Source organism: Saccoglossus kowalevskii, chromosome 10 (genome assembly GCF_978046115.1).
Source record: "Saccoglossus kowalevskii chromosome 10, keSacKowa6.1, whole genome shotgun sequence".
NCBI lineage: Eukaryota > Metazoa > Hemichordata > Enteropneusta > Harrimaniidae > Saccoglossus > Saccoglossus kowalevskii.
This window is the reverse complement of record NC_140650.1, coordinates 36907898-36933667: the sequence shown is the minus strand read 5'-3', so window position 1 is coordinate 36933667 and position 25770 is coordinate 36907898. Positions and strand designations below refer to the sequence as shown.

General features: G+C 42.8%; 1 protein-coding gene across 1 annotated transcript in view; it reads left to right on the top strand.

The window, feature by feature from the left end:
• The window catches only part of LOC100375962 (exocyst complex component 6B-like), a 90148-nt gene that overhangs the window by 22982 nt on the left and 41396 nt on the right, over positions 1-25770 (top strand). Inside the window, exons 4-8 of the mRNA XM_085504574.1 lie at positions 637-682; positions 799-1003; positions 2546-2725; positions 20755-20907; positions 23009-23055. Coding sequence (XP_085360700.1) covers positions 637-682; positions 799-1003; positions 2546-2725; positions 20755-20907; positions 23009-23055 — 631 coding nt within the window. The remainder of the gene's footprint in view (positions 1-636; positions 683-798; positions 1004-2545; positions 2726-20754; positions 20908-23008; positions 23056-25770) is intronic.

The following is a 25770-nucleotide window of genomic DNA, read 5'->3' as shown; positions in this document are numbered from 1 at the left end:
TGTTATACTTGCATACAACTGTGTCTGCCTGGTGAGTAGAAGTCTTGTTATACTTGCATACAACTGTGTCTGCCTGGTGAGTAGAAATCTTGTTATACTTGCATACAACTGTGTTTGCCTGGTGAGTAGAAATCGTGTTATACTTGCATACAACTGTGTCTGCCTGGTGAGTAGAAATCTGGTTATACTTGCATACAATTTCTCATTTCTTATTACTGATTACAGAACTGACATAGTTGAGAGTAGGGACAGTGAGAAATATGTGTTCCACATACTCTTCCTGTCTGTTCTCATTAAGGATTCCAGCTGTCTTCTTCACAAAGAATAGTGAATTTCTAATAATATGTATAGGAGATCATTGTGATGAATATTCCCTATCGATCAGGACTGAGCCACCATGCTGAAAATAACATTTATCCAGCCTCAGTTTGGCAATGTAAATTTGTATCCATGTTCTAATATTAATAGCCTGGTCGTTAACTATCTCTATTGTGTTTCAAACTTGTCAACTCTATTAGGTTTAAAGCACTCCCATCCCAAATTTAAATTAACAATATCTGTAAGTTTCCACAGATAGCTGATATGAATGTTTTTTTATTGTTGTCATGCTAACATGCTTTTTTGTTTGCACTTCAGTTTTGGAGATGTACACTAAGCTAACCAAACAGATGAAAGATGACAGGTACATGTATGCTATTACTTAAACCTTGAGTGGCTGAGTCACTTGCTAAGCTTTGTTTTGGAATACCACCATATCAAATTACTTTACCCAATGTCTCTATTTATGACACTAATCAGGTACTACCCGGCTCTGAAAACGCTTGAACAGCTGGAACATACATACTTACCAAGAGTTAAGGGATACAGGTTCTCACAGATAATGACAGAAAATATCCCAAAACTTCGAGATAGTATAAAAGAAGCGTCTATGTCTGAATTTGTTGATTTTTTGGAAAATATCAGGGAGCATTCCGACAGAATTGGTCAGGTAGCTATGAAACAGGTAAGGGAAAGTTTGAAGCTTGTTTTACATTTTGTCTGTGTGTGTGTATAGATCTGTCCATGCATTCATCATCATTTCTTTGACATGTCTGGACCAATTTTGTTGGCACAAAGGCAAGTCGCAATTCGAGACATACATGTATGCACATTGATTACTTTTTTCTTTCTGTTGATCTTTGACTGGTTGCCATTTTAGTTAAAAAAATACACAAAAAGTATATTTCTCAGCCATCCATAAGGTGAGATGCCGGTTCAAACCCTGTTGGTAATAGTACTGACATTAGCAGGGGGAAAAACGCATCTCTGACTGATCAGTTGAGCTATCACTTATAAATAAACAGATGTTACATACATGTAACTAGTCATCACAGTCCTCGCGAACAACTGTGAATCAAGACCGCAATGTGTACACCCAACAATTCACACCCTAGGATGAATGACAGCTAGTAGGTCTATACTGTAGAATCGATTTTAACTTAATGCTCACCACAAAACTGCGCAAAAATGTTGTGTATCAAATGAGCTGTTATCATCATAAACAATTTTACATTCTTCTTCTTCAGTTTCTTCTACCCTTAGGTGAGCATGATTTGTTTGTTTCAGTTATGGGTATGGGTATTATTTGCAAATTTCTTTGTAACCATGTGCTTCACAGTCGGTCAAAACCTTGAATCCATGATGCTTTTGTTAGTCGCCATTCAGACGTAATCCATATTTTTTTCAGATAGGTTCAAAATGGCCGAATGCAAAGGCTTTTCTAAAGTCATGTCTCTGACATACTTTGACTGATTGCAATCAAACGTTACAACTATAGAACATGAGAAATAATTTTTCATTTAAACATTTTCACTCTTCCTTACTCTCATGTAATTTGTTTCATGTTCTGATTCAAAATGGCCGACTCCTTTCAGTTTTGTTTACTATTTGACTTAATGGGGACTCTGTCATATCATAACAAGACTTGTTGTCTTAGCTCAGGCATGACACAAACATGACATGTACCGTATGTAATGTCTGTCCTTATTTTTGCTGAATACCCTAAATTCTTTTAGAACCAATTGGGAACCAAAATTTCACCACTTCACATGTATGTAGTTACTCTAATAGGATTGCATTGTACCATTTTATTTGAAGCCCCGGCTTTTAGTACATATTTTACAGTCAGTCTTTTTTTAAGTCCCTGAAAACAGGGACTTGTGAATTGACCTCTGTGCAATTGTGTCCGTGTGTGCGTTATCTTAGACATGCCTGGACTGATTACATTCAAACTTCACACGTACACATACATGTACATCATACATAATATTATACATGTACATATACACATCAATTTGTTTAATGATCTGATTCAAGATGGCCGAATGGCGGCCATTTTTGTGCTAAAAAATCATCAAAAATCAAGCATCAGCTTCTGGATCCATATCTCTTACATGTTAATGTTCCAACTGTATTACTATAAACAAAACTATATACATGTATCTTAAGTTTGATAACTAACAGGGACTGTGCCATGCATGGCTTGTTTATTTTAACTCTTTTGCAGGGGCAAAAGCAATCCAGTATAGAGGATCGGGTGACGAAGCAAGGCAAAGAGACATCAATTAAAAAGAATCGTCCTGGTACTAACAGTCCTCCTGAGTCTGAAAGTCATGGTAACCCATTTGATGATGATGATGATGATGAATTCCAAGAGGATGAAGATCCGGATGAAGAAGAGGAGGAGGTCTGTAATATTAGAGTCAGCAAATACAGATACCGAATCAAAAATAGAATATTTATAAACCTTTTCTTATTTCATATGATAACAAATCAATATTTCAGTTTACGCAAGATATCTGGAAATTACATGTTGAACTAACAAGTCTCAGGGCTGAGAAATGTGTGAAGTTTTCAGACAAGTTTTTGGTCTACTGTATTTTCTCTATTAGCCCCACATAATCTCTATAATGAGATCATTGACATACATGTGTGGCAAGTGTAAGCAATCAAAGCTGTGCCATGTTTTATGCAAATTTATGCATTGATTCTATGGCTCTGTCCATGAGTGGTAAGCTCATACAGCAATTCACACATATTGTCAAGACAATGAATAAACATAAGAATTACATAGCAACAAATTGTAATGAATATACATAAGAATTACATAGCAACAAAATTCAAATGAATATACACAGAATTACATAGCAACAAAGTTCAAATGAATATACACAGAATTACATAGCAACAAAGTTCAAATGAATATACACAAAATCACATAGCAACAAAGTTCAAATGAATATACACAAGAATTCCATAGCAACAAAGTTCAAATGAATATACACAGAATTACATAGCAACAAAGTTCAAATGAATATACACAGAATTACATAGCAACAAAGTTCAAATGAATATACACAAGAATTACATAGCAACAAAGTTCAAATGAATATACACAGAATTACATAGCAACAAAATTCAAATGAATATACACAAGAATTACATTGCAACAAAGTTCAAATGAATATACACAATAATTACATAGCAACGAAGTTCAAATGCAAAATTAAGTAAAGTCTGCTCCATATGTTGACATTTTACTTGACCTTAAATATAATAACCAATCAAAACATGCACTATGAAAAACAAACCAAAATAAAATAATGCATTGCCATTGACTTGGTACAACTTAGTCTATGACAGCTGGGTGATTGTCAACATAATTTTTAGACTTGCCTTGTGCTTACTCGGTGATGCCATGCTGTGTTACAAGCCTTGTGCTTACTCAGTGATGCCATGCTGTGTTACTTGCCTTGTGCCTACTCAGTAATGCCATGCTGTGTTACTAGCCTTGTGCTTACTCAGTGATGCCATGCTGTGTTACTAGCCTTGTGCTTACTCAGTGATGCCATGCTGTGTTACTTGCCTTGTGTGTACTAAGTGATGCCATGCTGTGTTACTAGCCTTGTGCGTACTCAGTGATGCCATGCTGTGTTACTAGCCTTGTGCTTACTCAGTGATGCCATGCTGTGTTACTTGCCTTGTGTGTACTAAGTGATGCCATGCTGTGTTACTAGCCTTGTGCGTACTCAGTGATGCCATGCTGTGTTACTAGCCTTGTGCTTACTCAGTGATGCCATGCTGTTTGACTTGCCTTGTGCTTACTCAGTGATGCCATGCTGTGTTACTTGCCTTGTGCTTACTCAGTGATGCCATGCTGTGTTACTTGCCTTGTGCTTACTCAGTGATGCCATGCTGTGTTACTAGCCTTGTGCGTACTCAGTGATGCCATGCTGTGTTACTAGCCTTGTGCGTACTCAGTGATGCCATGCTGTGTTACTTGCCTTGTGCTTACTCAGTGATGCCTTGTGCGTACTCAGTGATGCCATGCTGTTACTAGCCTTGTGTGTACTCAGTGATGCCATGCTGTTTGACTAGCCTTGTGCTTACTCAGTGATGCCATGCTGTGTTACTTACTCAGTGATGCCATGCTGTGTTACTTACTCTGTGATGCCATGCTGTGTTACTTACTCAGTGATGCCATGCTGTGTTACTAGCCTTGTGCTTACTCAGTGATGCCATGCTGTGTTACTAGACTTGTGCGTACTCGGTGATACCATGCTGTGTTACTTACTCAGTGATGCCATGCTGTGTTACTAGCCTTGTGCGTACTCAGTGATGCCATGCTGTGTTACTAGCCTTGTGCTTACTCAGTGATGCCATGCTGTGTTACTTGCCTTGTGCTTACTCAGTGATGCCATGCTGTGTTACTTGCCTTGTGCTTACTCAGTGATGCCATGCTGTGTTACTTGCCTTGTGTGTACTCAGTGATGCCATGCTGTTTGACTAGCCTTGTGCTTACTCAGTGATGCCATGCTGTGTTACTAGCCTTGTGCGTACTCAGTGATACCATGCTGTGTTACTTACTCAGTGATGCCATGCTGTGTTACTAGCCTTGTGCATACTCAGTGCTGCCATGCTGTGTTACTAGCCTTGTGCTTACTCAGTGATGCCATGCTGTGTTACTTGCCTTGTGCTTACTCAGTGATGCCATGCTGTGTTACTTACTCTGTGATGCCATGCTGTGTTACTTACTCAGTGATGCCATGCTGTGTTACTAGCCTTGTGCTTACTCAGTGATGCCATGCTGTGTTACTAGACTTGTGCGTACTCGGTGATACCATGCTGTGTTACTTACTCAGTGATGCCATGCTGTCTTACTTGCCTTGTGCGTACTCAGTGATGCCATGCTGTCTTACTTACCTTGTGCGTACTCAGTGATGCCATGCTGTATTACTTGCCTTGTGCTTACTCAGTGATGCCATGCTGTGTTACTAGCCTTGTGCGTACTCAGTGATGCCATGCTGTGTTACTTGCCTTGTGCTTACTCAGTGATGCCTTGTGCGTACTCAGTGATGCCATGCTGTGTTACTTGCCTTGTGCTTACTCAGTGATGCCTTGTGCGTACTCAGTGATGCCATGCTGTTACTAGCCTTGTGTGTACTCAGTGATGCCATGCTGTTTGACTAGCCTTGTGCTTACTCAGTGATGCCATGCTGTGTTACTTGCCTTGTGCTTACTCAGTGGTGCCATGCTATGTTACTTGCCTTGTGCTTACTCAGTGATGCCATGCTGTCTTACTTACCTTGTGCGCACTCAGTGATACCATGCTGTGTTACTTACCTTGTGCGTACTCAGTGATACCATGCTGTGTTACTTACTCAGTGATGCCATGCTGTGTTACTAGCCTTGTGCTTACTCAGTGATGCCATGCTGTGTTACTTGCCTTGTGCTTACTCAGTGATGCCATGCTGTCTTACTTACCTTGTGCGTACTCAGTGATGCCATGCTGTGTTACTTGCCTTGTGCTTACTCAGTGATGCCATGCTGTCTTACTAGCCTTGTGCTTACTCAGTGATGCCATGCTGTTGCTAGCCTTGTGCTTACTCAGTGATGCCATGCTGTGTTACTAGCCTTGTGCTTACTCAGTGATGCCATGCTGTGTTACTCGCCTTGTGCTTACTCAGTGATGCCATGCTGTGTTACTTACCTTGTGCGTACTCAGTGATGCCATGCTGTGTTACTTACTCAGTGATGCCATGCTGTGTTACTAGCCTTGTGCTTACTCAGTGATGCCATGCTGTGTTACTAGCCTTGTGCTTACTCAGTGATGCCATGCTGTGTTACTAGCCTTGTGCGTACTCAGTGATGCCATGCTGTGTTACTAGCCTTGTGCTTACTCAGTGATGCCATGCTGTGTTACTTGCCTTGTGCTTACTCAGTGATGCCATGCTGTCTTACTTACCTTGTGCGTACTCAGTGATACCATGCTGTGTTACTTACCTTGTGCGTACTCAGTGATACCATGCTGTGTTACTTACTCAGTGACGCCATGCTGTTTGACTAGCCTTGTGCTTACTCAGTGATGCCATGCTGTGTTACTTGCCTTGTGTGTACTCAGTGATGCCATGCTGTGTTACTAGCCTTGTGCGTACTCAGTGATGCCATGCTGTGTTACTAGCCTTGTGCTTACTCAGTGATGCCATGCTGTTTGACTTGCCTTGTGCTTACTCAGTGATGCCATGCTGTGTTACTTGCCTTGTGCTTACTCAGTGATGCCATGCTGTGTTACTTGCCTTGTGCGTACTCAGTGATGCCATGCTGTCTTACTTGCCTTGTGCGTACTCAGTGATGCCATGCTGTCTTACTTACCTTGTTCGTACTCAGTGATGCCATGCTGTATTACTTGCCTTGTGCTTACTCAGTGATGCCATGCTGTGTTACTAGCCTTGTGCGTACTCAGTGATGCCATGCTGTGTTACTAGCCTTGTGCGTACTCAGTGATGCCATGCTGTGTTACTTGCCTTGTGCTTACTCAGTGATGCCATGCTGTGTTACTTGCCTTGTGCTTACTCAGTGATGCCTTGTGTGTACTCAGTGATGCCATGCTGTTTGACTAGCCTTGTGCTTACTCAGTGATGCCATGCTGTGTTGCTTACTCAGTGATGCCATGCTGTGTTACTTACTCAGTGATGCAATGCTGTGTTACTTACTCAATGATGCCATGCTGTGTTACTAGCCTTGTGCTTACTCAGTGATGCCATGCTGTGTTACTAGCCTTGTGCGTACTCAGTGATACCATGCTGTGTTACTTACTCAGTGATGCCATGCTGTGTTACTAGCCTTGTGCGTACTCAGTGATGCCATGCTGTGTTACTAGCCTTGTGCTTACTCAGTGATGCCATGCTGTGTTACTTGCCTTGTGCTTACTCAGTGATGCCATGCTGTGTTACTTGCCTTGTGCTTACTCAGTGATGCCATGCTGTCTTACTTACCTTGTGCGCACTCAGTGATACCATGCTGTGTTACTTACCTTGTGCGTACTCAGTTATACCATGCTGTGTTACTAGCCTTGTGCTTACTCAGTGATGCCATGCTGTGTTACTTGCCTTGTGTGTACTCAGTGATGCCATGCTGTGTTACTAGCCTTGTGCGTACTTAGTGATGCCATGCTGTGTTACTAGTTTTGTGCTTACTCAGTGATGCCATGCTGTTTGACTTGCCTTGTGCTTACTCAGTGATGCCATGCTGTGTTACTTGCCTTGTGCTTACTCAGTGATGCCATGCTGTGTTACTTGCCTTGTGCTTATTCAGTGATGCCATGCTGTGTTACTTGCCTTGTGCTTACTCAGTGATGCCTTGTGCGTACTCAGTGATGCCATGCTGTGTTACTAGCCTTGTGCGTACTCAGTGATGCCATGCTGTGTTACTAGTCTTGTGCTTACTCAGTGATGCCATGCTGTTTGACTTGCCTTGTGCTTACTCAGTGATGCCATGCTGTGTTACTTGCCTTGTGCTTACTCAGTGATGCCATGCTGTGTTACTTGCCTTGTGCTTATTCAGTGATGCCATGCTGTGTTACTTGCCTTGTGCGTACTCAGTGATGCCATGCTGTCTTACTTGCCTTGTGCGTACTCAGTGATGCCATGCTGTCTTACTTACCTTGTTCGTACTCAGTGATGCCATGCTGTATTACTTGCCTTGTGCTTACTCAGTGATGCCATGCTGTGTTACTAGCCTTGTGCGTACTCAGTGATGCCATGCTGTGTTACTAGCCTTGTGCGTACTCAGTGATGCCATGCTGTGTTACTTGCCTTGTGCTTACTCAGTGATGCCTTGTGTGTACTCAGTGATGCCATGCTGTTTGACTAGCCATGTGCTTACTCAGTGATGCCATGCTGTGTTACTTACTCAGTGATGCCATGCTGTGTTACTTACTCAATGATGCCATGCTGTGTTACTAGCCTTGTGCTTACTCAGTGATGCCATGCTGTGTTACTAGCCTTGTGCGTACTCAGTGATACCATGCTGTGTTACTTACTCAGTGATGCCATGCTGTGTTACTAGCCTTGTGCGTACTCAGTGATGCCATGCTGTGTTACTAGCCTTGTGCTTACTCAGTGATGCCATGCTGTGTTACTTGCCTTGTGCTTACTCAGTGATGCCATGCTGTGTTACTTGCCTTGTGCTTACTCAGTGATGCCATGCTGTCTTACTTACCTTGTGCGCACTCAGTGATACCATGCTGTGTTACTTACCTTGTGCGTACTCAGTGATACCATGCTGTGTTACTAGCCTTGTGCTTACTCAGTGATGCCATGCTGTGTTACTTGCCTTGTGCTTACTCAGTGATGCCATGCTGTGTTACTTGCCTTGTGTGTACTCAGTGATGCCATGCTGTGTTACTAGCCTTGTGCTTACTCAGTGATGCCATGCTGTTTGACTTGCCTTGTGCTTACTCAGTGATGCCATGCTGTTTGACTTGCCTTGTGCTTACTCAGTGATGCCATGCTGTGTTACTTGCCTTGTGGTTACTCAGTGATGCCATGCTGTCTTACTTGCCTTGTGCTTACTCAGTGATGCCATGCTGTATTACTTGCCTTGTGCTTACTCAGTGATGCCATGCTGTGTTACTAGCCTTGTGTGTACTCAGTGATGCCATGCTGTGTTACTAGCCTTGTGCGTACTCGGTGATGCCATGCTGTGTTACTAGCCTTGTGCTTACTCAGTGATGCCATGCTGTTTGACTTGCCTTGTGCTTACTCAGTGATGCCATGCTGTGTTACTTGCCTTGTGCTTACTCAGTGATGCCATGCTGTGTTACTTGCCTTGTGCGTACTCAGTGATGCCATGCTGTCTTACTTGCCTTGTGCGTACTCAGTGATGCCATGCTGTCTTACTTACCTTGTTCGTACTCAGTGATGCCATGCTGTCTTACTTGCCTTGTGCTTACTCAGTGATGCCATGCTGTGTTACTAGCCTTGTGCGTACTCAGTGATGCCATGCTGTGTTACTAGCCTTGTGCGTACTCAGTGATGCCATGCTGTGTTACTTGCCTTGTGCTTACTCAGTGATGCCTTGTGCGTACTCAGTGATGCCATGCTGTGTTACTTGCCTTGTGCTTACTCAGTGATGCCTTGTGCGTACTCAGTGATGCCATGCTGTGTTACTAGCCTTGTGTGTACTCAGTGATGCCATGCTGTTTGACTAGCCTTGTGCTTACTCAGTGATGCCATGCTGTGTTACTTACTCAGTGATGCCATGCTGTGTTACTTACTCAGTGATGCCATGCTGTGTTACTTACTCAGTGATGCCATGCTGTGTTACTTACTCAGTGATGCCATGCTGTGTTACTAGCCTTGTGCTTACTCAGTTATGCCATGCTGTGTTACTAGCCTTGTGCGTACTCAGTGATACCATGCTGTGTTACTTACTCAGTGATGCCATGCTGTGTTACTAGCCTTGTGCGTATTGATGCCATGCTGTGTTACTAGCCTTGTGCTTACTCAGTGATGCCATGCTGTGTTACTTGCCTTGTGCTTACTCAGTGATGCCATGCTGTGTTACTTGCCTTGTGCTTACTCAGTGATGCCATGCTGTGTTACTTGCCTTGTGTTTACTCAGTGATGCCATGCTGTCTTACTTACCTTGTGCGCACTCAGTGATACCATGCTGTGTTACTTACCTTGTGCGTACTCAGTGATACCATGCTGTGTTACTAGCCTTGTGCTTACTCAGTGATGCCATGCTGTGTTACTAGCCTTGTGCTTACTCAGTGATGCCATGCTGTGTTACTTGCCTTGTGTGTACTCAGTGATGCCATGCTGTGTTACTAGCCTTGTGCGTACTCAGTGATGCCATGCTGTGTTACTAGCCTTGTGCTTACTCAGTGATGCCATGCTGTTTGACTTGCCTTGTGCTTACTCAGTGATGCCATGCTGTGTTACTTACTCAGTGATGTCATGCTGTGTTACTTACTCAGTGATGCCATGCTGTGTTACTTACTCAATGATGCCATGCTGTGTTACTAGCCTTGTGCTTACTCAGTGATGCCATGCTGTGTTACTAGCCTTGTGCGTACTCAGTGATACCATGCTGTGTTACTTACTCAGTGATGCCATGCTGTGTTACTAGCCTTGTGCGTACTCAGTGATGCCATGCTGTGTTACTAGCCTTGTGCTTACTCAGTGATGCCATGCTGTGTTACTTGCCTTGTGCTTACTCAGTGATGCCATGCTGTGTTACTTGCCTTGTGCTTACTCAGTGATGCCATGCTGTCTTACTTACCTTGTGCGCACTCAGTGATACCATGCTGTGTTACTTACCTTGTGCGTACTCAGTGATACCATGCTGTGTTACTAGCCTTGTGCTTACTCAGTGATGCCATGCTGTGTTACTTGCCTTGTGCTTACTCAGTGATGCCATGCTGTGTTACTTGCCTTGTGTGTACTCAGTGATGCCATGCTGTGTTACTAGCCTTGTGCTTACTCAGTGATGCCATGCTGTTTGACTTGCCTTGTGCTTACTCAGTGATGCCATGCTGTTTGACTTGCCTTGTGCTTACTCAGTGATGCCATGCTGTGTTACTTGCCTTGTGGTTACTCAGTGATGCCATGCTGTCTTACTTGCCTTGTGCCTTCTCAGTGATGCCATGCTGTATTACTTGCCTTGTGCTTACTCAGTGATGCCATGCTGTGTTACTAGCCTTGTGCGTACTCAGTGATGCCATGCTGTGTTACTAGCCTTGTGCGTACTCGGTGATGCCATGCTGTGTTACTAGCCTTGTGCTTACTCAGTGATGCCATGCTGTTTGACTTGCCTTGTGCTTACTCAGTGATGCCATGCTGTGTTACTTGCCTTGTGCTTACTCAGTGATGCCATGCTGTGTTACTTGCCTTGTGCGTACTCAGTGATGCCATACTGTCTTACTTGCCTTGTGCGTACTCAGTGATGCCATGCTGTCTTACTTACCTTGTTCGTACTCAGTGATGCCATGCTGTCTTACTTGCCTTGTGCTTACTCAGTGATGCCATGCTGTGTTACTAGCCTTGTGCGTACTCAGTGATGCCATGCTGTGTTACTAGCCTTGTGCGTACTCAGTGATGCCATGCTGTGTTACTTGCCTTGTGCTTACTCAGTGATGCCTTGTGCGTACTCAGTGATGCCATGCTGTGTTACTTGCCTTGTGCTTACTCAGTGATGCCTTGTGCGTACTCAGTGATGCCTTGTGCGTACTCAGTGATGCCATGCTGTGTTACTAGCCTTGTGTGTACTCAGTGATGCCATGCTGTTTGACTAGCCTTGTGCTTACTCAGTGATGCCATGCTGTGTTACTTACTCAGTGATGCCATGCTGTGTTACTTACTCAGTGATGCCATGCTGTGTTACTTACTCAGTGATGCCATGCTGTGTTGCTTACTCAGTTATGCCATGCTGTGTTACTAGCCTTGTGCGTACTCAGTGATACCATGCTGTGTTACTTACTCAGTGATGCCATGCTGTGTTACTAGCCTTGTGCGTACTCAGTGATGCCATGCTGTGTTACTAGCCTTGTGCTTACTCAGTGATACCATGCTGTGTTACTTGCCTTGTGCTTACTCAGTGATGCCATGCTGTGTTACTTGCCTTGTGCTTACTCAGTGATGCCATGCTGTGTTACTTGCCTTGTGCTTACTCAGTGATGCCATGCTGTCTTACTTACCTTGTGCGCACTCAGTGATACCATGCTGTGTTACTTACCTTGTGCATACTCAGTGATACCATGCTGTGTTACTAGCCTTGTGCTTACTCAGTGATGCCATGCTGTGTTACTAGCCTTGTGCTTACTCAGTGATGCCATGCTGTGTTACTTGCCTTGTGTGTACTCAGTGATGCCATGCTGTGTTACTAGCCTTGTGCTTACTCAGTGATGCCATGCTGTGTTACTAGCCTTGTGCTTACTCAGTGATGCCATGCTGTTTGACTTGCCTTGTGCTTACTCAGTGATGCCATGCTGTGTTACTTGCCTTGTGCTTACTCAGTGATGCCATGCTGTGTTACTTGCCTTGTGCTTACTCAGTGATGCCATGCTGTTTGACTTGCCTTGTGCTTACTCAGTGATGCCATGCTGTGTTACTTGCCTTGTGGTTACTCAGTGATGCCATGCTGTCTTACTTGCCTTGTGCTTACTCAGTGATGCCATGCTGTATTACTTGCCTTGTGCTTACTCAGTGATGCCATGCTGTGTTACTAGCCTTGTGCGTACTCAGTGATGCCATGCTGTGTTACTAGCCTTGTGCGTACTCGGTGATGCCATGCTGTGTTACTAGCCTTGTGCTTACTCAGTGATGCCATGCTGTTTGACTTGCCTTGTGCTTACTCAGTGATGCCATGCTGTGTTACTTGCCTTGTGCTTACTCAGTGATGCCATGCTGTGTTACTTGCCTTGTGCGTACTCAGTGATGCCATGCTGTCTTACTTGCCTTGTGCGTACTCAGTGATGCCATGCTGTCTTACTTACCTTGTTCGTACTCAGTGATGCCATGCTGTCTTACTTGCCTTGTGCTTACTCAGTGATGCCATGCTGTGTTACTAGCCTTGTGCGTACTCAGTGATGCCATGCTGTGTTACTAGCCTTGTGCGTACTCAGTGATGCCATGCTGTGTTACTTGCCTTGTGCTTACTCAGTGATGCCTTGTGCGTACTCAGTGATGCCATGCTGTGTTACTTGCCTTGTGCTTACTCAGTGATGCCTTGTGCGTACTCAGTGATGCCATGCTGTGTTACTAGCCTTGTGTGTACTCAGTGATGCCATGCTGTTTGACTAGCCTTGTGCTTACTCAGTGATGCCATGCTGTGTTACTTACTCAGTGATGCCATGCTGTGTTACTTACTCAGTGATGCCATGCTGTGTTACTTACTCAGTGATGCCATGCTGTGTTGCTTACTCAGTTATGCCATGCTGTGTTACTAGCCTTGTGCGTACTCAGTGATACCATGCTGTGTTACTTACTCAGTGATGCCATGCTGTGTTACTAGCCTTGTGCGTACTCAGTGATGCCATGCTGTGTTACTAGCCTTGTGCTTACTCAGTGATGCCATGCTGTGTTACTTGCCTTGTGCTTACTCAGTGATGCCATGCTGTCTTACTTACCTTGTGCGCACTCAGTGATACCATGCTGTGTTACTTACCTTGTGCGTACTCAGTGATACCATGCTGTGTTACTAGCCTTGTGCTTACTCAGTGATGCCATGCTGTGTTACTAGCCTTGTGCTTACTCAGTGATGCCATGCTGTGTTACTTGCCTTGTGTGTACTCAGTGATGCCATGCTGTGTTACTAGCCTTGTGCGTACTCAGTGATGCCATGCTGTGTTACTAGCCTTGTGCTTACTCAGTGATGCCATGCTGTTTGACTTGCCTTGTGCTTACTCAGTGATGCCATGCTGTGTTACTTGCCTTGTGCTTACTCAGTGATGCCATGCTGTGTTACTTGCCTTGTGCTTACTCAGTGATGCCATGCTGTCTTACTTACCTTGTGCGCACTCAGTGATACCATGCTGTGTTACTTACCTTGTGCGTACTCAGTGATACCATGCTGTGTTACTAGCCTTGTGCTTACTCAGTGATGCCATGCTGTGTTACTTGCCTTGTGCTTACTCAGTGATGCCATGCTGTGTTACTTGCCTTGTGTGTACTCAGTGATGCCATGCTGTGTTACTAGCCTTGTGCTTACTCAGTGATGCCATGCTGTTTGACTTGCCTTGTGCTTACTCAGTGATGCCATGCTGTTTGACTTGCCTTGTGCTTACTCAGTGATGCCATGCTGTTTTACTTGCCTTGTGGTTACTCAGTGATGCCATGCTGTCTTACTTGCCTTGTGCTTACTCAGTGATGCCATGCTGTATTACTTGCCTTGTGCTTACTCAGTGATGCCATGCTGTGTTACTAGCCTTGTGCGTACTCAGTGATGCCATGCTGTGTTACTAGCCTTGTGCGTACTCGGTGATGCCATGCTGTGTTACTAGCCTTGTGCTTACTCAGTGATGCCATGCTGTTTGACTTGCCTTGTGCTTACTCAGTGATGCCATGCTGTGTTACTTGCCTTGTGCTTACTCAGTGATGCCATGCTGTGTTACTTGCCTTGTGCGTACTCAGTGATGCCATGCTGTCTTACTTGCCTTGTGCGTACTCAGTGATGCCATGCTGTCTTACTTACCTTGTTCGTACTCAGTGATGCCATGCTGTCTTACTTGCCTTGTGCTTACTCAGTGATGCCATGCTGTGTTACTAGCCTTGTGCGTACTCAGTGATGCCATGCTGTGTTACTAGCCTTGTGCGTACTCAGTGATGCCATGCTGTGTTACTTGCCTTGTGCTTACTCAGTGATGCCTTGTGCGTACTCAGTGATGCCATGCTGTGTTACTTGCCTTGTGCTTACTCAGTGATGCCTTGTGCGTACTCAGTGATGCCATGCTGTGTTACTAGCCTTGTGTGTACTCAGTGATGCCATGCTGTTTGACTAGCCTTGTGCTTACTCAGTGATGCCATGCTGTGTTACTTACTCAGTGATGCCATGCTGTGTTACTTACTCAGTGATGCCATGCTGTGTTACTTACTCAGTGATGCCATGCTGTGTTACTTACTCAGTGATGCCATGCTGTGTTACTAGCCTTGTGCTTACTCAGTTATGCCATGCTGTGTTACTAGCCTTGTGCGTACTCAGTGATACCATGCTGTGTTACTCGCCTTGTGCGTACTCAGTGATGCCATGCTGTGTTACTAGCCTTGTGCGTACTCGGTGATGCCATGCTGTGTTACTAGCCTTGTGCTTACTCAGTGATGCCATGCTGTTTGACTTGCCTTGTGCTTACTCAGTGATGCCATGCTGTGTTACTTGCCTTGTGCTTACTCAGTGATGCCATGCTGTGTTACTTGCCTTGTGCGTACTCAGTGATGCCATGCTGTCTTACTTGCCTTGTGCGTACTCAGTGATGCCATGCTGTCTTACTTACCTTGTTCGTACTCAGTGATGCCATGCTGTCTTACTTGCCTTGTGCTTACTCAGTGATGCCATGCTGTGTTACTAGCCTTGTGCGTACTCAGTGATGCCATGCTGTGTTACTAGCCTTGTGCGTACTCAGTGATGCCATGCTGTGTTACTTGCCTTGTGCTTACTCAGTGATGCCTTGTGCGTACTCAGTGATGCCATGCTGTGTTACTTGCCTTGTGCTTACTCAGTGATGCCTTGTGCGTACTCAGTGATGCCATGCTGTGTTACTAGCCTTGTGTGTACTCAGTGATGCCATGCTGTTTGACTAGCCTTGTGCTTACTCAGTGATGCCATGCTGTGTTACTTACTCAGTGATGCCATGCTGTGTTACTTACTCAGTGATGCCATGCTGTGTTACTTACTCAGTGATGCCATGCTGTGTTACTTACTCAGTGATGCCATGCTGTGTTACTTACTCAGTGATGCCATGCTGTGTTACTAGCCTTGTGCTTACTCAGTTATGCCATGCTGTGTTACTAGCCTTGTGCGTACTCAGTGATACCATGCTGTGTTACTTACTCAGTGATGCCATGCTGTGTTACTAGCCTTGTGCGTACTCAGTGATGCCATGCTGTGTTACTAGCCTTGTGCTTACTCAGTGATGCCATGCTGTGTTACTTGCCTTGTGCTTACTCAGTGATGCCATGCTGTGTTACTTGCCTTGTGCTTACTCAGTGATGCCATGCTGTGTTACTTGCGTTGTGCTTACTCAGTGATGCCATGCTGTGTTACTTGCGTTGTGCTTACTCAGTGATGCCATGCTGTGTTACTTACCTTGTGCGCACTCAGTGATACCATGCTGTGTTACTTACCTTGTGCGTACTCAGTGATACCATGCTGTGTTACTAGCCTTGTGCTTACTCAGTGATGCCATGCTGTGTTACTAGCCTTGTGCTTACTCAGTGATGCCATGCTGTGTTACTTGCCTTGTGTGTACTCAGTGATGCCATGCTGTGTTACTAGCCTTGTGCGTACTCAGTGATGCCATGCTGTGTTACTAGCCTTGTGCTTACTCAGTGATGCCATGCTGTTTGACTTGCCTTGTGCTTACTCAGTGATGCCATGCTGTGTTACTTGCCTTGTGCTTACTCAGTGATGCCATGCTGTGTTACTTGCCTTGTGCGTACTCAGTGATGCCATGCTGTCTTACTTGCCTTGTGCGTACTCAGTGATGCCATGCTGTATTACTTGCCTTGTGCTTACTCAGTGATGCCATGCTGTGTTACTAGCCTTGTGCGTACTCAGTGATGCCATGCTGTGTTACTTGCCTTGTGCTTACTCAGTGATGCCATGCTGTCTTACTTACCTTGTGCGCACTCAGTGATACCATGCTGTGTTACTTACCTTGTGCGTACTCAGTGATGCCTTGTGCGTACTCAGTGATGCCATGCTGTGTTACTAGCCTTGTGCTTACTCAGTGACACCATGCTGTGTTACTTACCTTGTGCGTACTCAGTGATGCCTTGTGTGTACTCAGTGATGCCATGCTGTTTGACTAGCCTTGTGCTTACTCAGTGACACCATGCTGTGTTACTTACTCAGTGATGCCATGCTGTGTTACTTACTCAGTGATGCCATGCTGTGTTACTAGCCTTGTGCTTACTCAGTGATGCCATGCTGTGTTACTAGCCTTGTGCGTACTCAGTGATACCATGCTGTGTTACTTACCTTGTGCGTACTCAGTGATGCCTTGTGCGTACTCAGTGATGCCATGCTGTGTTACTAGCCTTGTGTGTACTCAGTGATGCCATGCTGTTTGACTAGCCTTGTGCTTACTCAGTGATGCCATGCTGTGTTACTTACTCAGTGATGCCATGCTGTGTTACTTACTCAGTGATGCCATGCTGTGTTACTTACTCAGTGATGCCATGCTGTGTTACTAGCCTTGTGCTTACTCAGTGATGCCATGCTGTGTTACTAGCCTTGTGCTTACTCAGTGATGCCATGCTGTGTTACTTGCCTTGTGTGTACTCAGTGATGCCATGCTGTGTTACTAGCCTTGTACGTACTCAGTGATGCCATGCTGTGTTACTTGCCTTGTGCTTACTCAGTGATGCCTTGTGCGTACTCAGTGATGCCATGCTGTGTTACTAGCCTTGTGCGTACTCAGTGATACCATGCTGTGTTACTAGCCTTGTGCTTACTCAGTGATGCCATGCTGTGTTACTAGCCTTGTGCTTACTCAGTGATGCCATGCTGTGTTACTTGCCTTGTGTGTACTCAGTGATGCCATGCTGTGTTACTAGCCTTGTGCGTACTCAGTGATGCCATGCTGTGTTACTAGCCTTGTGCTTACTCAGTGATGCCATGCTGTTTGACTTGCCTTGTGCTTACTCAGTGATGCCATGCTGTGTTACTTGCCTTGTGCTTACTCAGTGATGCCATGCTGTGTTACTTGCCTTGTGCGTACTCAGTGATGCCATGCTGTCTTACTTGCCTTGTGCGTACTCAGTGATGCCATGCTGTCTTACTTACCTTGTGCGTACTCAGTGATGCCATGCTGTATTACTTGCCTTGTGCTTACTCAGTGATGCCATGCTGTGTTACTAGCCTTGTGCGTACTCAGTGATGCCATGCTGTGTTTCTTGCCTTGTGCTTACTCAGTGATGCCATGCTGTCTTACTTACCTTGTGCGCACTCAGTGATACCATGCTGTGTTACTTACCTTGTGCGTACTCAGTGATGCCTTGTGCATACTCAGTGATGCCATGCTGTGTTACTAGCCTTGTGTGTACTCAGTGATGCCATGCTGTTTGACTAGCCTTGTGCTTACTCAGTGATGCCATGCTGTGTCACTTACTCAGTGATGCCATGCTGTGTTACTTACTCAGTGATGCCATGCTGTGTTACTTACTCAGTGATGCCATGCTGTGTTACTAGCCTTGTGCTTACTCAGTGATGCCATGCTGTGTTACTAGCCTTGTGCGTACTCAGTGATACCATGCTGTGTTACTTACTCAGTGATGCCATGCTGTGTTACTAGCCTTGTGCGTACTCAGTGATGCCATGCTGTGTTACTAGCCTTGTGCTTACTCAGTGATGCCATGCTGTGTTACTTGCCTTGTGCTTACTCAGTGATGCCATGCTGTGTTACTTGCCTTGTGCTTACTCAGTGATGCCATGCTGTCTTACTTACCTTGTGCGCACTCAGTGATACCATGCTGTGTTACTTACCTTGTGCGTACTCAGTGATACCATGCTGTGTTACTTACTCAGTGATGCCATGCTGTGTTACTAGCCTTGTGCTTACTCAGTGATGCCATGCTGTCTTACTTACCTTGTGCGTACTCAGTGATGCCATGCTGTGTTACTAGCCTTGTGCTTACTCAGTGATGCCATGCTGTGTTACTAGCCTTGTGCGTACTCAGTGATGCCATGCTGTGTTACTAGCCTTGTGCTTACTCAGTGATGCCATGCTGTGTTACTTGCCTTGTGCTTACTCAGTGATGCCATGCTGTGTTACTAGCCTTGTGCTTACTCAGTGATGCCATGCTGTGTTACTAGCCTTGTGCTTACTCAGTGATGCCATGCTGTGTTACTAGCCTTGTGCTTACTCAGTGATGCCATGCTGTGTTACTAGCCTTGTGCTTACTCAGTGATGCCATGCTGTGTTACTTACCTTGTGCGTACTCAGTGATGCCATGCTGTGTTACTTACTCAGTGATGCCATGCTGTGTTACTAGCCTTGTGCTTACTCAGTGATGCCATGCTGTGTTACTAGCCTTGTGCTTACTCAGTGATGCCATGCTGTGTTACTAGCCTTGTGCGTACTCAGTGATGCCATGCTGTGTTACTAGCCTTGTGCTTACTCAGTGATGCCATGCTGTGTTACTTGCCTTGTGCTTACTCAGTGATGCCATGCTGTCTTACTTACCTTGTGCGTACTCAGTGATGCCATGCTGTGTTACTTACCTTGTGCGTACTCAGTGATGCCATGCTGTGTTACTTACTCAGTGATGCCATGCTGTGTTACTAGCCTTGTGCTTACTCAGTGATGCCATGCTGTGTTACTCGCCTTGTGCTTACTCAGTGATGCCATGCTGTGTTACTTACCTTGTGCGTACTCAGTGATGCCATGCTGTGTTACTTACCTTGTGCGTACTCAGTGATGCCATGCTGTGTTACTTACTCAGTGATGCCATGCTGTGTTACTAGCCTTGTGCTTACTCAGTGATGCCATGCTGTGTTACTAGCCTTGTGCTTACTCAGTGATGCCATGCTGTGTTACTAGCCTTGTGCGTACTCAGTGATGCCATGCTGTGTTACTAGCCTTGTGCTTACTCAGTGATGCCATGCTGTGTTACTTGCCTTGTGCTTACTCAGTGATGCCATGCTGTCTTACTTACCTTGTGCGTACTCAGTGATGCCATGCTGTGTTACTTACCTTGTGCGTACTCAGTGATGCCATGCTGTGTTACTTACTCAGTGATGCCATGCTGTGTTACTAGCCTTGTGCTTACTCAGTGATGCCATGCTGTGTTACTAGCCTTGTGCTTACTCAGTGATGCCATGCTGTGTTACTAGCCTTGTGCGTACTCAGTGATGCCATGCTGTGTTACTAGCCTTGTGCTTACTCAGTGATGCCATGCTGTGTTACTAGCCTTGTGCTTACTCAGTGATGCCATGCTGTGTTACTTGCCTTGTGCTTACTCAGTGATGCCATGCTGTCTTACTTACCTTGTGCGTACTCAGTGATACCATGCTGTGTTACTTACCTTGTGCGTACTCAGTGATACCATGCTGTGTTACTTACTCAGTGATGCCATGCTGTTTGACTAGCCTTGTGCTTACTCAGTGATGCCATGCTGTGTTACTTGCCTTGTGCGTACTCAGTGATGCCATGCTGTGTTACTTACCTTGTGCATACTCAGTGATACCATGCTGTGTTACATGTCTTGTGCTTACTCAGCGATGCCATGCTGTGTTACTTACCTTGTGCGTACTCAGTGATACCATGCTGTGTTACTTACTCAGTGATGCCATGCTGTTTGACTAGCCTTGTGCTTACTCAGTGATGCCATGCTGTGTTACTTACCTTGTGCGTACTCAGTGATGCCATGCTGTGTTACTTACTCAGTGATGCCATGCTGTGTTACTAGCCTTGTGCTTACTCAGTGATGCCATGCTGTGTTACTAGCCTTGTGCTTACTCAGTGATGCCATGTTGTTTGACTAGCCTTGTGCTTACTCAGTGATGCCATGCTGTGTTACTTGCCTTGTGCTTACTCAGTGATGCCATGCTGTGTTACTTGCCTTGTGCGTACTCAGTGATGCCATGCTGTGTTACTTACCTTGTGCATACTCAGTGATACCATGCTGTGTTACATGTCTTGTGCTTACTCAGCGATGCCATGCTGTGTTACTTACCTTGTGCTTACTCAGTGATGTCATGATGTGTTCTTTGCAGGAAATGAATGCCCAGAACATGATAGACTTTGCACCAGTGTATAGATGTCTTCATATCTACTCTGTATTGGGATCCAGGGAAACTTTTGAAACTTACTACAGATCACAGAGGAAAAAACAAGCCAAGTTAGCACTACAACCACCTAATAACATGGTAGGTCTTTAACAAAATGATTACAGATTTTAATGCAAAAAATAGTGTACTGTATGGCAGTTTAAGAATTGAATTGCTTTGCATTAGGGGGGGGGAGCTGACTGCATTACATGTACATGTACATGTACATGTACTGTAAAGGGGTTAATTATTAACTTGGTTTTAATTTTGCTTATTTCCCTGACTAGAAAATGTGCTTAATTAAAACCCAGTGAATATGTAAAATTTAGGATAGAACACATAATCTAAATGATAAAACCGTGAATTTTAAACCCACTGAATATGCCTGAGATGGTAAATCAGCAAAATTTTAACCCAGTGAAAATTAATCATTTTACAGTATATTAGAAGATGAAAGGCTATTTGAAACATTGTAACTCAGTGTTCTACCCAAGGAATCACTCTAATTTGCTTCGGGAAATGAACAGTAATATATTCGTTTTTAGCTCCACTGTTGATTTTCCGTCGTCGTCCTGCGTCCGTCGTTGCCCGTGTCAATGTTTTACTTTTTCGACTTCTTCTTGAAAACTACAAGCCTGAATGGTTTGATACTTGATGTATATGTACCTTGGGTAGACCTCTCTTAGATTTGTGCATTTCATGATGATATCTTCAATTCTCTAATTTTAGTGAATATTTTTGTCATTTTTGGTAAAAAGTGATATTTTCAACTTCTTGTTAAAAACCGCAAGTCCAATTGCTTTGATATTACATATATTTGTACTACATGTGGACCTCTCTAAGATTTGTTCATTTTGTAATGATATCTTTAACTTTCTAATTTTGGTGAATATTTTTGTAATTTTTGGTAAAAAGTGATATTTTTGACTTCTTGTTAAAAACCTCAAGTCCAATTACTTTGATATTACATATATAGGTACTACATGTGGACCTCTCTCAGATTTGTTCATTTTGTAATAATATCTTTAATTCTCTAATTTTGGTGAATATTTTTGCCATTTTTGGTAAAAAGTGATATTTACGACTTCTTGTTGAAAACTGTAAGTTCAATTGCTTTGATATTACATATATAAGTACTACATGTGGACCTCTCTCAGATTTCTTCATTTTGTAATGCTATCTTTAATTCTCTAGTTTTGGTGAATATTTTTGTCATTTTTGGTAAAAAGGGATGTTTTCTTCAACTTCTTGTTGAAAACCGCAAGTCTGATTGCTTTGATATTCATATATAGGTACTATGTGTGGTTATAACTCAGATTTGTTCATTTCATGATGATATCTTCAATTCTCTAATTTTGATGAATATTTTTGTCATTTTTGGTAAAAAGTGATATTTCAACTTCTTGTTAAAAACCGCACGTCCAATTGCTTTGATAATACATATATAGGTACTACATGTGGACCTCTCTAAGATTTGTTCATTTTGTAATAATATCTTTAATTCTCTAATTTTGGTGAATATTTTTGTCATTTTTGGTAAAAAGTGATATTTTCGACTTCTTGTTGAAAACTGTAAGTTCAATTGCTTTGATATTACATATACAAGTACTACATGTGGACCTCTCTCAGATTTGTTCATTTTGTAATGCTATCTTTAATTCTCTAATTTTGATGAATATTTTTGTATTTTTTGGTAAAAAGTGACATTTTCCACTTCTTGTTGAAAACCGCAAGTCTGATTGTTTTGATACTATATATATTGTTCATTTTCTAATGATATCTTCTGTTCTTTAATTGAAATGTGCATTGCTAACAGCAGAGCTATCTCAGCCGAGAGGCTGCTTGTTTAAAGTTTAGAATCATTTCTTAAATATGATTTCACCCGAAATGTTTTTTGTTTTTTTTTCGGTATTTTAATGACATGGGTGCATGTTTTATAATTAGAAGAAGGGTACATTTTTATTCAGTCCCATTCGTACAACATGCCAGTATTTATTTATGTTTAGAAATCAGAACTATTATATTTGCTCTATGAAAAGTGCATCTCAAATAGTAGAGCATATAAACCAATGCATTTGTGAACATTGAATGCTTAAAATATTTCTTATTTTGACTAAATAAACACCTCTGAAATTTACATTGAGCACATTAATGTTTTCTTTCACTCTATATACCTTGTATTTGTTTATCTGTTTCACAGTATGAATCTTTAGGTGGTTATATGAAATACTTCCATCAAATTTTAGGGTAAGTCTACTCAGATTCATATTGCTACATTATTCTTAATAGCAGTAATAATTTATGTCATGCATGTCTTAAGGCATTACATGGTTACATGTAGCAATAATGATATATGTCATGCATGTCTTAAGGCATTACATGGTTACATGTAGCAATAATGATATATATGTCATGCATGTCTTAAAGCATTACATGGTTACATGTAGCAGTAATGATATATATGTCATGCATGTCTTAAGGCATTACATGGTTACATGTAGCAATAATGATATATATGTCATGCATGTCTTAAGGCATTACATGGTTACATGTAGCAATAATGATATATATGTCATGCATGTCTTAAGGCATTACATGGTTACATGTAGCAATAATGATATATATGTCATGCATGTCTTAAAGCATTGCATGGTTACATGTAGCAGTAATGATATATATGTCATGCATGTCTTAAGGCATTACATGGTTACATGTAGCAGTAATGATATATATATATGTCATGCATGTCTTAAGGCATTACATGGTTACATGTAGCAGTAATGATATATGTCATGCATGTCTTAAGGCGTTACATGGTTACATGTAGCAATAATGACATATGTCATGCATGTCTTAAGGCATTACATGGTTACATGTAGCAATAAGGATATATGTCATGCATGTCTTAAAGCATTACATGGTTACATGTAGCAGTAATGATATATGTCATGCATGTCTTAAAGCATTACATGGTTACATGTAGCAGTAATGATATATGTCATGCATGTTTGAAGGCATTACATGGTTACATGTAGCAGTAATGATATATATGTCATGCATGTCTTAAGGCATTACATGGTTACATGTAGCAATAATGACATATGTCATGCATGTCTGAAGGCATTACATGGTTACATGTAGCAATAATGATATATGTCATGCATGTCTTAAAGCATTACATGGTTACATGTAGCAGTAATGATATATGTCATGCATGTCTTAGAGCATTACATGGTTACATGTAGCAGTAATGATATATGTCATGCATGTCTTAAAGCATTACATGGTTACATGTAGCAGTAATGATATATGTCATGCATGTCTTATGGCATTACATGGTTACATGTAGCAGTAATGATATATGTCATGCATGTCTTATGGCATTACATGGTTACATGTAGCAGTAATGATATATGTCATGTATGTCTTAAAGCATTGCATGGTTACATGTAGCAGTAATGATATATGTCATGTATGTCTTAAGGCATTACATGGTTACATGTAGCAGTAATGATATATGTCATGTATGTCTTAAGGCATTACATGGTTACATGTAGCAATAATGATATATGTCATGCATGTCTTAAAGCATTACATGGTTACATGTAGCAATAATGATATATGTCATGCATGTCTTAAGGCGTTACATGTAGCAATAATGATATACAGTACAGTTCTCGCGGAAGCTTTGGCTTTTGTGGCATCATTGTCGCCTACGCATGGCTTCATTGTCGCCTCAGCATCGCATCATTGTGGCATCAGCTTCGCGTCATTGAAAATTGAAGCTGTGTTCGCCTCGCTATTTTGTGGCATCATCGTGGCCTCAGCTTCGCAGTCTCATGGCATCAACATGGCATCAGCTTCAACTTATTGTGACATGAGTATGACCTCATTATTTGCACGCAGAAGGGCAGCAGACAAAAACGTGTACAGAAGTTCGATATGTAATCAATTTGAAATTCAAGGCGAATAAAATAATATGATCAAGAGTAAAATGACATTTTAAAAAGATATCTTGTTTAATTATTTTAGTGTTACGAGTATTGGGCACCAAAAACTTTGCGAAGTACATTACAATCGGCAAGGTGACGAGTTTCATATTGACTGGAAGGAAAATCGTGATAAATTCAAATCACACGATGCAATCGTCGTTCTGATACAACACAATTTGTTGTATACGAAGTGAAACTGTTCTTGTTATAAAATTACCCTTTTTTTTCGCTCATTTTATTTGCTGCTAGAAGAGCAGATTCAGACTCCTCATTTCGGTGGTATTTTTCTGTGTTTCGTTTAGTTTTAGCCAAGTCCGACCCCATGCCCGGACTACTAAAACAGGCAATACACACGTACGCCGCCTGCTGCGACAGCGTCGTCGCCAGTCATCTTGATACAAAGTTCCAAAACAAGTGCGTACATTTCCAACATATGATTGGATGGTTGTGGTGGCGTCGGTCTGGTAAAGTTTGACAACCAATTCTCAAAATTAAGTCACGATCAGTGATCTGAGCTCGATCTATACTTACTTTAAAAGTATTCTCACAAACATATTTTCGAATGAAAACGAGCCACATGCCCTGTAAAAAATCGAATAGCGCTTGACATGCAGGAATAATTTATTGGGCTTCAGAAAAAAAACGTGTCCATTTAGTGTGGCCGTAAATATTTGGTGACCAGCCGATGAACAATTTGAAAATCATGATTCACACGGAAGTCCTTCGATACTGAAAATCATCAACCCCAGTCTGGTTTACCTTATTTCCCAACTTGCAAAACTGATTTGTATCTCAGCCCTGTTTTTTTTTTCTTTTTTTGAACTGAGGTCAAATCCCATCCGTTTGTCAAAATATACCGATGTTTTTCAGTGAATAATTGCGAAGCCTGTCACAGCACAAAAAAAACTTTGTGAATCGACGATGGAGATTGGATGGTACGACGACCCTTCAATTTGCGTTAAATACGTTT